General features: G+C 38.2%; 1 protein-coding gene across 7 annotated transcripts in view; it reads right to left on the bottom strand.

Annotated features, from left to right (window-relative positions):
• The window catches only part of COL24A1 (collagen type XXIV alpha 1 chain), a 136832-nt gene that overhangs the window by 44107 nt on the left and 78096 nt on the right, over positions 1 to 14629 (bottom strand). For all 7 annotated transcript variants that reach the window (XM_082053507.1, XM_082053512.1, XM_082053509.1 and 4 more), the window contains 4 exons: positions 6597 to 6650; positions 4673 to 4726; positions 3608 to 3661; positions 2777 to 2830 (listed from right to left, as the gene is read on the bottom strand). In XM_082053507.1, the coding sequence (XP_081909633.1) occupies positions 2777 to 2830; positions 3608 to 3661; positions 4673 to 4726; positions 6597 to 6650 (216 nt within the window). The remainder of the gene's footprint in view (positions 1 to 2776; positions 2831 to 3607; positions 3662 to 4672; positions 4727 to 6596; positions 6651 to 14629) is intronic.

Below are 14629 nucleotides of genomic sequence, written 5' to 3'. Positions count from 1 at the left end.
TGGCAGAAGATGTGACACCTCTCAAATAAAATCTATCTTCTACCTTCAAAATATAATCTAAATTAAAATAATTCATTCCCCCATAAAAACAATCAGCAGGTAGCAGATGCTGCTGGGAGGGAGGAGTCCCTGCAGGGGAGGACTCACATCAGTAGCTTGACTCTGACTCCAGCTCTGGTAATGCTGGCAGATGGACTTGCCAGGAGGGAAGGATCAGAGGAGGAGTTTGGAGGGGAATGCTGTGTCCAGAGGAGTTAAACGTTCAACCTGCAGCAGTTCAGTACCAGTCTCAGAGACAACTGTTTAGACAAATTACTTCTGAGCTGGCCTTCTAGCTCACTGCGTCCCATAGGCCCCCAGTCAAACAAACTCCAGAGGATCAATAAGACCCAAGGGATATTCCTTTTTAGAGGAAGCTCAAATATCAGCATTTTAAAGTGAAAATAACTGCATGCATGTACTCCTTATCTGAGGCCACTGGCTTGCGTGTCCCGATTCAGCAGAACACTTCAGCACGTGTTTCACTTTCAGACATGCTCTTACTGAAATCACGGAGAAGTAAGGCACCTGTTTGTTCCATTGAATCAGGCTACTGAAGAAAAAGCAGTGCCAAGCTGCTACTACTTTTCAGCCTCACAATTGCTTCGCATTTCTGTTTTATGTTTTCAAACCTGCCTGTGAAGCAAAAAGGCTGTTTTTCCCTTCGGTCCTCTAAATCCAAACAGAGATTCCCACTCCTGGCAGGAGATCGCCTCAGTTCCTAACACGGGGCTCCCGGGAGCCCCTCTCCAGTTCACACACCTGTGTAAGCACCTCTGGGCATTGCAGGAGCTGCTGCTCTGCAGAGGATGTCCAGGGTGGGATGCTGCTGCTCACACCAGCTCTTGGTAGCTCACTGTGCTTATCAGCAGGGGGGGATTCTCAACCTCTGCAGCTAACCAAGGATTCTCTTTCAATTTTGTTAGATACGTTGCACAAGCAAATACATTCGCATTTGAGTTTTGTCAGAGAAACGGGTCTCAATCAATTTTTCTAGACGCTGATAGATTACATACATATGACATATTCAGTTCAGAAAATAAGCAGGCAAGCTGTAAGATGTGGGAAGTATTTGCTATTTCTGCATGTAAAATTATCAAAGTAATGCTGAATATTTCTTAGTATATACATTTTTAAACAGATAAATCATTATTAAATATTAATTTAATAATTAAATCTGATTTTAAATGCTTATTAAATGATAGCCATTAAATTAACATGCCTATTATTAATTAGCAAATGAATTCCCCGGAAAGAAATTTTTACTAATATATCATTTTAAATAGGCTTTTAAAAGCACATCTATACAAATGAAAATTATTTTCAAAATATCATACAGATTGTCTCTGATGACGGTGGGAACGTCCTTTTCCAGGAGCTGCTGAGATAACTTCCTTAATCCAGAAACCCAGATTCAGACAGGTCTCCTACTGACAGGTACTTCAAACAAGCACAAGAACTTCTAAGCGTATGTGGATATACATGCAAATCTGCTTCACCCATTTAAGGAAACTGAAGTCTGAGATAAATTATACCTTATGTCTGAAACTAAAAATGAACAAACAAAACCACAAACAAAACGAAACCAAAAGCTAAACAAAAACAACAAAACCACAAAAAAACCCAACACCACACACACAAAAACCTCCAAACACTCAGCATTGCCAGCTGGAAACCTCTGTAATACAGGGTAACCTAGAACTACTATGGCAAGTTTCAATAGAAACGTTACATTTCATATGCTACATTTCACAAATTGTTCCTACAAACTGTACCATGAACAAAGAGGCAAATTAAAACAGTTCTTCTGAAGGAGGAAGAAACCACACTAAAGTAGGACGAGTCATTTGAAATGTGTGAAGTTTCTCTTATGAATAATCCTGTCGTGTACTGTGAAGTTGCTAACCATTGTATATTTCAAACATGCAGATCATGCAAAATATTGTATATTTCAAAATCTTGCATATTTCATTAAAATGAGTATTCAAAATATAGTTTCAAACATAATATATTGATATTCAAATATATTATATATTAAGATACTTTTTTTTTTTAAGTGACCACTGGGGTTTATGAAGGAAAGTGTTTACGAAAATCACATAGGCAGCCATCCCCAGGTAACAAACAGCAAAATTTCACTGATACTGATTTTATGCATTATGATCAAATGTTCATACAAATGGATGTGGACAGATTCCCCCTTCACTTATGCAGGCTTTAGATTAGTGTCTTATATACAGCGAAAAAATGGTTCCCATTTCCCTGATAAAAATGCATGAAATGGAAATGACAATCTAACCAGAGGTTTGGGATTTCAGCATATGCCATCTTCTGACTCTGCTTCTTCCTCTCCCAGAACTACATTCGTGTGACTTTGTCTTCCCAAATACGTAAATGACAAGCAGATAAAAAAAATAGTCCTTAAAACATTGAAACAGTGTAAAGGCAGTTATAAATGCCAACATTTGCATGTGTATGTATACAGAAAATAAAGCTAGTGGTCATTTTGGTTCTAGTCTTGCTCTCAGCTGAAGTCAATAGCAAAACCCCATTCAACTAATGCGAGGGAAAACGAAGACTTGTATCATGTCCAACATGGAAATACAAGTATCCTCTGTCTGATTTCAGTATAAATGAATCAAATCTGGAGGACAGAGTTCAAAGGTTACACGTCAGATTCATATTGGCAACACAATACTCTCTGCTCTAAGTAACACGAAAAAGCAGTATTACTTACTCTTCTTCCCTTAGGTCCCTGTGGCCCTGGTGGTCCTCTTGTCCCTGAAGGTCCCTGCACGTCAGATAAACTTATTATTCATTGCCTTTTATAGACAGATTTTTTAAAACTACCAGGCTCATTCACACTGAGCAATAGTCAATGCAACCAATACAAATCAATCACTTTCACTCTTAGTTCAAATTCAGTTAATTGTGTTAGCACAATTTATCTAGAAATATCTAAATAAGAGACTCCATGTAACTTTACTCTGAATAACAAATCACAATGTGACTGTTGGATAAATTACTTCTGTCCAACATCCCAAAATTGCTAAAGGATACTTGTATTTCAACAACGTTATGTTAAAAGAAATCTAATAACTTATGATAAAAAATTCATTTTTTGTCTGTACATAACCATTGAGTTTTGTCTGACCCATAGCCATCAAATTATAACACAACAATACACAGCAAATTAGAATATAATTTATTTTTAAAAAACAATGAAACTAAACATATGAATATGTTTATGTTATATTAGGCACCCATTAATTAAAAAAATAAAATTTTTGTGCAATTATAAATGATCCTTAAAAATTCTGTTCCCCTACTTGTCTCAACAGGGTGATTTTTAAATGGATGAGTAAATGGTATAATTAGTTTTCCTGTCTCTTATGGATCATCCTAGCAAAAAGCAGGTGAACAGACTTTTTGTCCAGATGGGTAAATTTTTATGACAGTTTCATAGACTGCAGTACAAATTAGAAACCATTCTTAGCTTCAGCACAATAAAAAGACAACTCAAAAGTCATACATTTTATGTCATACCAAAACACCACTCTATACCTACAGGTAACCCTTCTGGCCCCACAGGTCCAGGGCCTCCTGGAGGACCAGGGTAGCCCTAGAATTGAAATAAATATAGAAAAGACAAAATGGTTTTATCAAAATTGTTATTATAACAACAATAATAAATCCAGTTAATTACCTGAAAAATTTAAGGTAAATTAATAAAAATATTCAATCTTGCAAAATTTATTCCCAAAATTTTGTTTAGAAAACATATATTTGCTTGAATACATCACAAGAATCATTAAAGCAAAGAATGAAGTTTTCCCACACACAGGCACTAGCTGGCAGGGATTTACTGGAACAAAAGATGCTGACTTCTAAAGAAATTTCAAAATCCTCATGTCAAGGCTGTGACAATGCAAACAGAAGGTGGACACATCCTGATGTGGACAGGACTGGCCAAGACAAAATATGTTCTCTACACATTCTGGAGCAATAACTTGCTCACTGGTAAACATGCAACCAAACCCTAACTATTTCTCCTTGAGAACTTCAACGTGAGTGGAACAATGGACACATGTGTACAGCTTTTTACTTCTGCCCCAACAACCTACTTAACGTGACAGTGGCCTCTAGATTGCCCAACACTGCATGGAACGTGACATCCTGATTCAGGATCAGTGATGTTCTCAGGAAGCCACTCGTCCCACCACAGGGGCACCCAGGGGTTGTCTGGGTACTGCTCTGCACTAGAATTAGAGGTGATGCTGGTTACCTGTCTGTTAGAATAACCTGTGTTAAACCAGTCTACAAAGGAGATAATTCATTTACTTTTTTATTTACCTCTCTTTTCAGTTCATTGTGTTTATTATTATGTCTGCTTAGAGCCATTTTTTACAATTACAGTTTATCCACTGCTTCATTCAACAGATCACTTTACTATGTCACTTCCACAGAGTGGATAAAGCTGCTAAAAGGAACTTCCTAGGAACAAGGCATCATAAATACTGCTCTTTTCCATAAAGCTTGCACAGTCAGAAGCGTGAGAATTTATTTCCATTTCGGAAAGTAAAACGCTTTTCTAAGTAACATAATTGAGAATTCTGTGTTATTTGTGACTTACCATGACACCTTTCTCTCCAGGAGGACCTATGGGTCCTGGATTGCCTCGGTCTCCCTTTAAGAAAAAAACATAAAATAAGAGTGAGCACTCTTTCCCTTACTCGTTCCACGTCCATTAAGCCAGGCTTATCTGGCCAGCAAGGCTGACCTGCAATAAAAATACCCCAGCAATCCAAGAGGTCTTTCATGGGGGTTGTAGCCCACAGCCTGCAAGAGACTAAAAAGGAACAATTTTGCCATGCATAACACCGTTGGTGCAGGGACTGTCTGCCAGAAACAGTGCAGAGACCTTTTTCCACTGTAGTTGAATTTCTGCACTCCTTCATCCTACAAGCCCACCCATATTTTGAAAAGAGGACAAAACTAAATTTCTCTGTCTTCCCTTTTCCTAGAAGACTGAAGAGGAGATTTGGTACATCAGTCTTTGTGAACTGCAGCTAGAAGATCCCTTTTCTCTCTGTTGGGTGCATCACATTTATAGTTATGTTCTTTAACCCATAAAACTCAGCACAACAAACAAGCAAAAATGAAAATGCTGTTCCCATCTCTCTCAATTTTTCAGTATGTGTTAGGTAAGCACAGATTTAAAAGCAAGACCAGCCCCTCAGCAGCTGCAGAGGCAATTGGAGCAGGGGAAACAGGAAGGGTCTCTTTCTTGTTTTACACACTTTCTCACCTCTTGTTCATATAATGTCCAGCCTAAACACCAGGCTTGGCTGTAGATTATCCTCATACAGATATTATGCTTTTGTTGCAAATAGTACACATAGCACAGTGATAATACTGTATTTTATGTTGCATACTGTTAAAGGCATTTCTTTAAAATAATTATGCTGGAAGTACATTTGTCATTTGAATCCACGTTGCATGTTTACATTGTACTGTTTAATCCATAAAAGAGGAAGACAAATTCTACAGAAACAACATCGCAATGACAACAATTATTGCACCACGAAGAAGCTTTTTTCTATGTGTTGACAGTTTTATTAGTTTTCTACTGCCTTTTCCCTCCTGTCTAAACTAGCAGCAGTATCTCAAGGTAATCTTTGTTGGTATAATTATAAAGAACAAGAATCCTTTGACACTAAATTCTAAGATGATATTATGATTAAAACCATATGAGACTTGTCTAAATTTTAGTTTTAACAAGCAGTGCTTTCCACTGATGTATTTCCTTTCACAGATTATATAAATTATAATCAGATTTTCATGGGAGTTCTAATACATTAAGACTTCCTCAATAAAATATCTAAATAGCAGACACCAGTCTAGGTGAACTAATTCAGCCCTGCAGGGAATAAATATAAATGGTGCTGGATCATTCTGACAAACAATTACGTTATTATTATAATTGAAGCTGACACACAGTCCAGTAATAGCTTCCTGTTTTTCAGTTTTAAAATACTTCACCTAAATAAAACCATGTCAGATATACTTAGGCTACTTATACTGTTCTAGTCACATCAAGTCTGCTGAACTTTGCTTTCATAAACACAACTGTTACTGCACAGCAGACAAAGCTAACGGCGTTGTCTTTTTTACTCAGTTAATGCATACAGACAGATTTTACCATTCTGCTTTCATCTCTTCATGTGGCAGCACCTAACCAGTGACTTCGGTATAAAACAAGTATCATTTATGCCAGTTTCTGTGAATCAATAGCAGTGGACAGTAAAGTGCCATAATATGAACAAGATATCAAATCTAACAGCTCTAAATTCATTGCCAAGTAAAACCCAGGATTCCAGATGCATACCTCAAATAACAGCATTTGAGTTACTATTTATTACATCCCCGTGCTCTGAAATTGCTACACAAATATTAGCTTTGTCAGTGGTCAGTAAACAATCTCTCGCCAATTATCATCACTCCAATAGGTTTCAAAGCTGATTTTTGCTGCTGAGTAGTCAGATACATTACTATACCTTTTCACCAAGGCTTCCAGATGGTCCAGTTTCTCCAGGCAAGCCAGCTGATCCCTACACAAAAAGTAAGCAGACTTTCATTTGTACAATGTCCATATTAGTTCATGGTTGGCAGCTCCCCAGCAACAGAGCACAGCACATTTCTTCCTCCCAGAGGACCACTCGTCTATTTGTGCAGGTGCTCCTGTGGGGAGGTGAGGACGGCACAAAGTCACCTGGCTTACAATGCATGCAGGAGCACCACTGCATCCAGACACACCAACAGTAAAGGCTACTGCTTGAAAAGAAATTACATTAGCTTAATCATCATACTGTGCTCTGCCACTGAGCTCAGTCTTGCAGTGCTAAAAGCTTTACAAACATACAATTAAAAGTGATAATTGCTTTCCTAGTGCTTCGGTCTGACCACAGATTTCAAGGGGAATAAGTTCAGTGGAACACAGTGTAAGGCCCCAACTGAGAAAAGTATGAAAAAGTGAGCTTGAAGAAAAAGCAATTGTTGTCCAGACTGTATCACACAACTGCTCGTGGCATATGGCAGACATGTGGAAGCTCCTAGTGGTGACATAATACACAACTGTACCATGTCTGTAACACTTCAAAAAGCAAAAATTTTTTGCACTTTAAAAAGCACGAGTAAAATGACAATTCACACAGTGACACTACTATCTCTATAGGTGTAGGAATGTACTAGCTCGAGTAGCACCGCACTGGCACGTAAGGGAGATTATTTTCAAAAAGCCTTACTTAAGAACTCACTAGACAGCTCATATTTCTTTCAAGAGAGTAGTAGTAGTTTTTCCCCACAGAAATGATGTCAGAACAGGAAAACAACATTCCAATTTGACATCTCTGCCTTTGAAAAAAATATAAAAACATTTTTTAGGTTTTACCTGTATAATTTCAGTAGAGTTCAGCCTCAGGTACTTTAACATAACAGGTCCAAAGTAGCTAAGGCTTCTTATTTTCTTGGACTGCTAACTCCTCCGGAAATCTCATAGTTTAAATATATTGCAATAAGCTATTAATACAGCTGCCTTTGAGGCTGGCAATACTGGCACAAACTACTTTCTGGAAGGGGCTAAAGAGATAAACAAGTATCTTTATGGCTATTAGACTGATGTATTATGTGTGAGAACTTGTGTATCATATGTCAGAACTGAGATGTCTCTTGGCAGCAGCCAAAGATTCATCCTGGTGATACTGGCACTAAGGTGAGGCCCAGACGTCACTGGCAGGAATGAGGGACTTTTGTGACGAACTCTTGAGAAGGAGAGCTGCCACTGGTACCAGTCATGGACAACAGTGGGTCTCAGCACCAGCCAGAAACCTCCAAGACAAAGAATTACCCTGTACTCTTGCTCATCAAGATAAGAGGTATGGAGGTATGGTTTCAAAAGTCTGAAGATTAATCACTTTGACTAACTTCTTCAAGAAAGGACAGAAGACGTAATCAGAGCCAAGATGTAACTCAGACCTATTGTCCTTCCACAGAGACACTCCTGATCTCCCAGCCAACACCACACTGTTTCCAGGTCTGAAGGTGCTGATTAGAAAGGTAGGGAGCTGTGCCTTGCACCAGCAGCAAAGCATTTACTGTACAGCCTCTGATCCACTCCCCTTTTCAATTCAAAAGTATTGTCTTTTTAACTTCCTCTGGTCTGAAAGAGAAGGAACGACTAGGAAGCAGCGACTGTGAATGTGCTGTTGTATGACCCAGCACATTAGGTCTAGCCTCCAACACCTTCCAGAGCAAGGACAAAAGTTGGCTATTAAGAATCAAGTGACCTAGACAATGGCTGTTCCTCAGAAAAAAAAACAGTTAAAGAAAATTTACAGTAAAAACACTAAAAGAAGAAAGTGTACTTTTGGTGATACGAAAGATGGAAAAAAACCTCTGCATGAGTGGAATTGTATATGTATGGAAAGCAACAAAATAGTCAAGATGACAAGAACTGAAGTCAGTGAAATTGTAAAGGCAATAGGGACTTCAAAAGGAATGAACTGGAATAAGTTCATAACAGGTTAACTAAATAGTCTCCCCTCCTCCATGCAAAACAGAGGGCAAATGTCTCAGACTGAGATAATGCTAGCACACGTACATGTAAAGGCCAGTGACAAAAAATAAAGCTTACTTAGGAATGTAATTTTGGTCCTTAAAACAATTAGTAGCCCACAGTGAAGAGAAAGGGCAATCAGAGAGCAAAGCATCTTGTTCCATCAATATATTAGTCCTAAAGCACTGTTTTCCTTATGGGTTTTCTTAATGATCACGCCGATTTGGTTTGGTTTATTACAGAGACCAGCCACTTAGGCTCAAATGAATCTAATCCTCACATAAGAGGATTTGTTGAGTCAGTGTCTTTCAGCATGCCTTCAACCCTTTGGGGAGCAGTGGTGGATTCCAAAAATCAAATTTAATGTATTAGGCAACAGAAAATTGAAGCAAAAAATCCTGATTTTTTTTAATCACGGTTTTAAACCTTCTTAAAAAACAGTCAATCTTTCATTTACAAGGATTTGCGTAAAACTCTCCAGTGACAATAACAGCATTTTAGAAACCTTTTTGACAGGAGCATTTTTGTGGAAAACTAATCAGAGACCAAATCTCACAACTAACATACATCGGAGAAAGACAAAAACATCTTGCTAGAGCAGATGCTCTGTGTTAGAAACTATACTGTAGTTAAATAATTGAAAACACATTGTAAACTTAATGCAAACCCAAGTATGGAGGAATCCCTTGAAAAGCTTGGTAGTGCAAAACGAATGTTCAGCTGGGTCCAAACATTCATATGGAAGCAGTTACCTGTCAGGTTGTATGCTAACAAGTTCTTCTGTGTTAACTGAAAATTTTGTAATCCAATGTTATTTAGAATTCGGCATTTTCAAAGGTTTTTATTCATCATTTAATGAGATGACACAAGTAATTTTATAATATCATCTTTGTACATTAACAATTTTCTATGAACTTTTTTGATATTTCAAAATAATTTTCACTAAAATTTGGCCCGAATCTGTGCTGAATCACTTCATTCCAGATCCAGCAATCAGCAGTATCATAATCTCTGCCTGCTCATTAAGATTCCCACTTAAACGTTTAAGATCCTGTCAACTTCATAGTTCACGAAGGACTTTATACATTTTGGCATCTTACTCAAAAAAAAAACCAAAAACAAAATGGGCTAAAATTTAGGTTTGATTTTAACAGATCAACATGTACTTGAGGAGTATTGAAGATTCAAGCAAACTACCTATGTTATAAACACAACTGAGGCTGAGGGACAGGAGGAGGTGTTGTATCAGCTTCTACTATTTCATACAAAACTGATAGATATAAAAATACCTCTACAACTCAAAATAGTATAAAAATGAAGTTGTAAGAAATAAATATAAATCTAAGCTCAGTTTTGCTAGCCAGACATAGTGGTATTTCCAATTTTTTTCTTCTAACCAACCCATCTGGACCTCAGTATCCAAGGCACTAATACTGGATCTGTGCACACATGCTCCTAACACATGCAACTCAGATCAGGCCTGGACAAAAATTAGGAAGAAAGCATGATCCAGGGTTTATACTGGCTGCTCTTTGGGCTTGATATCATCCGCAGTAGAACAAGATGTAGCTGATCTGTGAGAAAGGAGGTGTCATTGACAGTTGACACATGCTCTGGAACAAAAAAAACCTGCCAGTCATAGATTTCTGTGCGAATTTGTATCAGATCAGTGCTTTTGCATGACTGTTTATCTGACCAAAAATAGTATATCACTGAACCACAGATAGGCTTTTGAAATCAAAGACTTTCAATAGATCCTTTGTGTAGAACACTTGCTTACTACTGTACCACTATCAGGTACAAACCGAATGCAGAAGCTGTTAGTATTCTGCACTTAGCGGTGAGATTAACCAGAAGTTTTAAAGAAAGCCCTGTCTGTAGACCACTGGGAAACAGGATCAATTTTGGAGGAAGTGTATTCTCACAGAAAGAAGAAACTCTAGTAATGTGGGCTATTTCAGAGGCTAAATAAGGAATATAAAGTAAACTGATACCAGTTTACATACAGGTTACTGTCAGTTCAATTAGTTACTTCTGAATCCCTCAGTGACTAATACTATATTTGCCCTCTAATGACACTTTAGTTCAAATTATCAAAATGCAAGAATAGACTAGAATTGACTAGAAATGCAAGAATTGACTCCATGTCAAACCTTGGCATCCAAGCAGCTCTTGGCTGACAGCTGCGCAAACTGCAGTATGTATGCCACATAGCAATCGGCTTTCAGTTGTGTGGTCCTTTTCTTATTATTCAAGCTGGTGGTTCCACTTATAAACTTTAGAAACTATTTCCTACCTCATAACTATAGTATTAAAAATGTTATGAAATGACCATAAGATCTGTAGCTGCCTTACCCAGGATTATGTTGGGAAGCATGGTATTTGAAAGGCAGATGCTATTTTCTTCTTTTTGACAGTGAGATCGGGCCATCTGTTTCATTGGCATTTTCTGCCTGTTGAAAAAGTTACTTGGTAATCAACCAGAGGCGATAATCCAGGTAAAAGTCTGTGCATTAATTTGCCTTCTCCACTGGCAATAACAAAGCAGAGACGCACCATATTTGTACCTCGCAACTGATGTTTCACTCAGTTTTTAAAAGACTCAAAACTGTAACTACCCGAACATTTGAAAGACAAGATACACTGGCACCATTGCTTAACCCACAGCCGGTTTAGGAAAAACAATAAATTGATTAAATTTTGCCTTCACTAACACCCATGTGATTTAGGACAATTCTGTTAGATAGCACTATGCAGAAAAATTTAAAGGATGGTAGTTTATGAAGTAGCAGCAAGATGTGCTCACTGGCAAAACCTTGGAAGCCAAACTGCAGATGACGTGCAGATACTATTCCTCTATATTTTTCTTCCAAAACCACTAGAGTATATTAAATACTTCAGTTTAATTCAGACAGTAAAAGGGACAAACAGCAAAAAGACTGGATGTGTGCTAACACCTACACCATTGCTGAGTAAGTTTAATGCACATTGGAACAACTTATCCTTGATTACTGTTAAAATAGCTTTAAATGGTTTTTCTTGTATTTTAGTGCTCCAGAATCACTGGGGCATGCAAATAAAGTATGGATATAAAGCTACGGATGAGGTCGTGGGAAAACAACAACATAGTTGCAAAATAACTACTACACAGGTAGCATCTGGCTCTATGGAAAGGCTGAATTCCTGCCTGGGTCAGGGAAAAAGCAGAGGACTGGTACGTGTTTCTGATGTTCTACTAGATCTGCAAGAGTTCCATTTGTATGTGAATCTTCCAAATGACCATGAGTAAAGGCAGCCTGAGGTTGGTCCTACAGAGGCAGTCAGGCAATGGTTTGCTTGCTGGGAAGGATACATGACATGTAGTCAATTATGTGACACAAGATCTGTCCAAATCTGAAATATTTTCACTTTCAAGTGACAATCAGAATAAAAACATTTATAACAACATTCTTGGGTTTGAATACTAAGTTCACTCTGGTAGTGTTTTGTAATTTGTGCAAAGAAAAACAAAATATATTCTTCTGAAGCTACAAAGACTCATCTTGGCTAAAGAGAACTGGGATAAACGTTATTTACATTACGCAGTTAACTAGTGCCTTTTTCTTGGGTAACAAATATAGCACAGAACAGATTATCCTTCTGTTTGACTGTTCTCAATGGTATAGGGAGTGTTGACTGATTTAAGATGTTCGTCCTAACTTGCAAAACCATAAAGGGTGTGGGGCTGTGGGTATTCTGTGGGGTTCCATGGCAGTTGAAACTAGCTGATGAAGAGCATTACTAGCAAAAAATACTTCAAAAAAAAAGAGTAACAGCTTAAAAAAAGCAAAACTCCAGATACTGTAACCTGCTTCCCCACTCTTCTCAAGAGAAAAATCAGCAGCAATAGTAGTATATCAGTTAATCTCGGGTAAAAACAAGATGCGCAACATAGACACAGAAGTATCATTATAACCATTCACCAAAAGATCTTCACAGAACTTATACTCGACTCTATCCAAAAGGCTTCTGAAAGCATCTGAACTGGTTCCTTCTTCTGAAGCCCTTGGCAATGCCACATGCATTTACCAGTCTTTGAAAAAAAGGTTTTCATTAATTGACTTTTCTTTTGGCCTATGGCTTACAATTCTCTTTTGCAAATCCCCAAAGCCCATATTTTTCATGACAGTTCAAACAACTCCTTCTCTATTGAGCATCCTGAAAACATCAGGTAAAGCCCATTTAATCTTTTCTTCGAGTGAAAGGAACTGCCATTTCCATTCTCCATGAGTTAAGCATCCCTGGTGCCTAACCCACCTAACTTTTACCTCTGCAGAAGATGTGGTAATTACTTTATAGGAATTCTTCTCAGAAGCAGCTCAACTCCTTAGGCACACAGCCTGACCACAGTGTTTTCTTCCCTTCCTGCAGCCCCTCACAGGCTGACTGTTTTCAGGCTGCTGTGAAGCTGCCATTGACAGCCTGAATAGCGCTGCTTTTCTTTGCTGGACTGTAACTTTTTATTCTTTTTTTTCTTTTTTTTTTTTTTTTTTTTTTTTTTTATTGGGTTGTGGGGGATTTACGGGGGGGAGGGCAGAAGGAAGCACTTCTCATTTCAGCTTTGTTTCTCTTCTGCTCTTTCACAAACTATTTGCAACTGAGCAAACTTGCTGACATGTAACTTTTCCACATCTTTGAAGATTATTTTTCCAGGATTTGTGTTCATGAACTCTGCTTATTTTAGTTTGTCCTTTTGACACCAGTCGTACATGCTGCAGCTGACAGTTCTACCCTTGTACTCCATCTCAATATATGTATATATGTCAGTGGTTTCTAATTCAGAAGTGTATGGGCCAAGGGCTGAATTTCTGTGATGGATCTGGCAAAAAGAAATTGGAATTAACTTGCACTTAGTTATTCAGTGTGGCCTAGTCTGGGTAAACACTAGTATTACCAAACAGTAACACAATCCTGACAAGCAATGGTTTTAAGTCCAGATTAGTTCAATTTTGAGCAATAAAAGATGAGCAATGAATCATTATATTAAATCATCCCTGACACTTTAACAAAGACAGGTCATTTGTATGAGATGCTCAAAGCTGGTTTCAAATATTTGCTATCCCTGGATAGCATCTGATCTTAGCATACAAAATCCAGTTGCACGTGGCAGCAAAGTGTGATTTTCCTCCCCAAATATAAGGGCAATTTTCTCAGTAGCTGAAGTGGATGCTTCCTTTGACATGACTTCCAAAAGATTTTATCTCATCAGCAGTATAAATTTGCTCTGCCTGCTGCCCCTTCTCACTCCCTTGATGAATCCCTCTGCTATTGGACCTGATGGTCCTGCAGTTAACCGAGTATCTCACAGCAACAGACAGCTGCTGGGTCCTGCTTTAGGCTCTGCTTAGCCAAACGGCACCACCTGAACCTGCCCACCTCCCCCTTCAAAAAAGGAATATCCTGCAGCCCGAGAAACAGGGTTTTTTTAATTGTAGGACTCTGTTAAGAAATGGTGTTCAAAGTTTGTGATCTTAGGCACATTCCCAATCTAGTATTAAAATGTGTGCCGTTTTAAGCTTATGAGCACAGTGAACATTTTATAAATTTAGTCTATTCAGTTTCCACACCGGACAAGCATCCAGAAATAGTTTGGCAGAAAAGTACTCTGAAGAGTCACCAGCTTCATGTGACCTAAGAGATGATGGACACTATGGCTTCTAGCCTATTGGCGAAGCTGCATTTCAGCTCATATCCCATCCTACTAGACTGAATAACCAAGCATTATGGTCAAGTGTCCTGCTATTGAAACTTCCCTGCTTGTGCACGGTTGCCATCTGTATTTTTCTAAGTAGATATTGAGCAGTACTTGACCTGGAAAAGCTGCTACAAAAAAGCAATAACTATTTTGGCACCTTAAGCAGCAGCAACAGATGTATTAGTCAGAGACAGAAGATGGATGATACCGGGAAAAGAAAACTAAAAGAAACAGAGCAAAAA

Source organism: Streptopelia decaocto (genome assembly GCF_964273445.1).
Source record: "Streptopelia decaocto genome assembly, chromosome: 5".
In the NCBI taxonomy this organism is placed as follows: domain Eukaryota; kingdom Metazoa; phylum Chordata; class Aves; order Columbiformes; family Columbidae; genus Streptopelia; species Streptopelia decaocto.
This window is presented reverse-complemented; position numbering and strand designations above follow the sequence as displayed.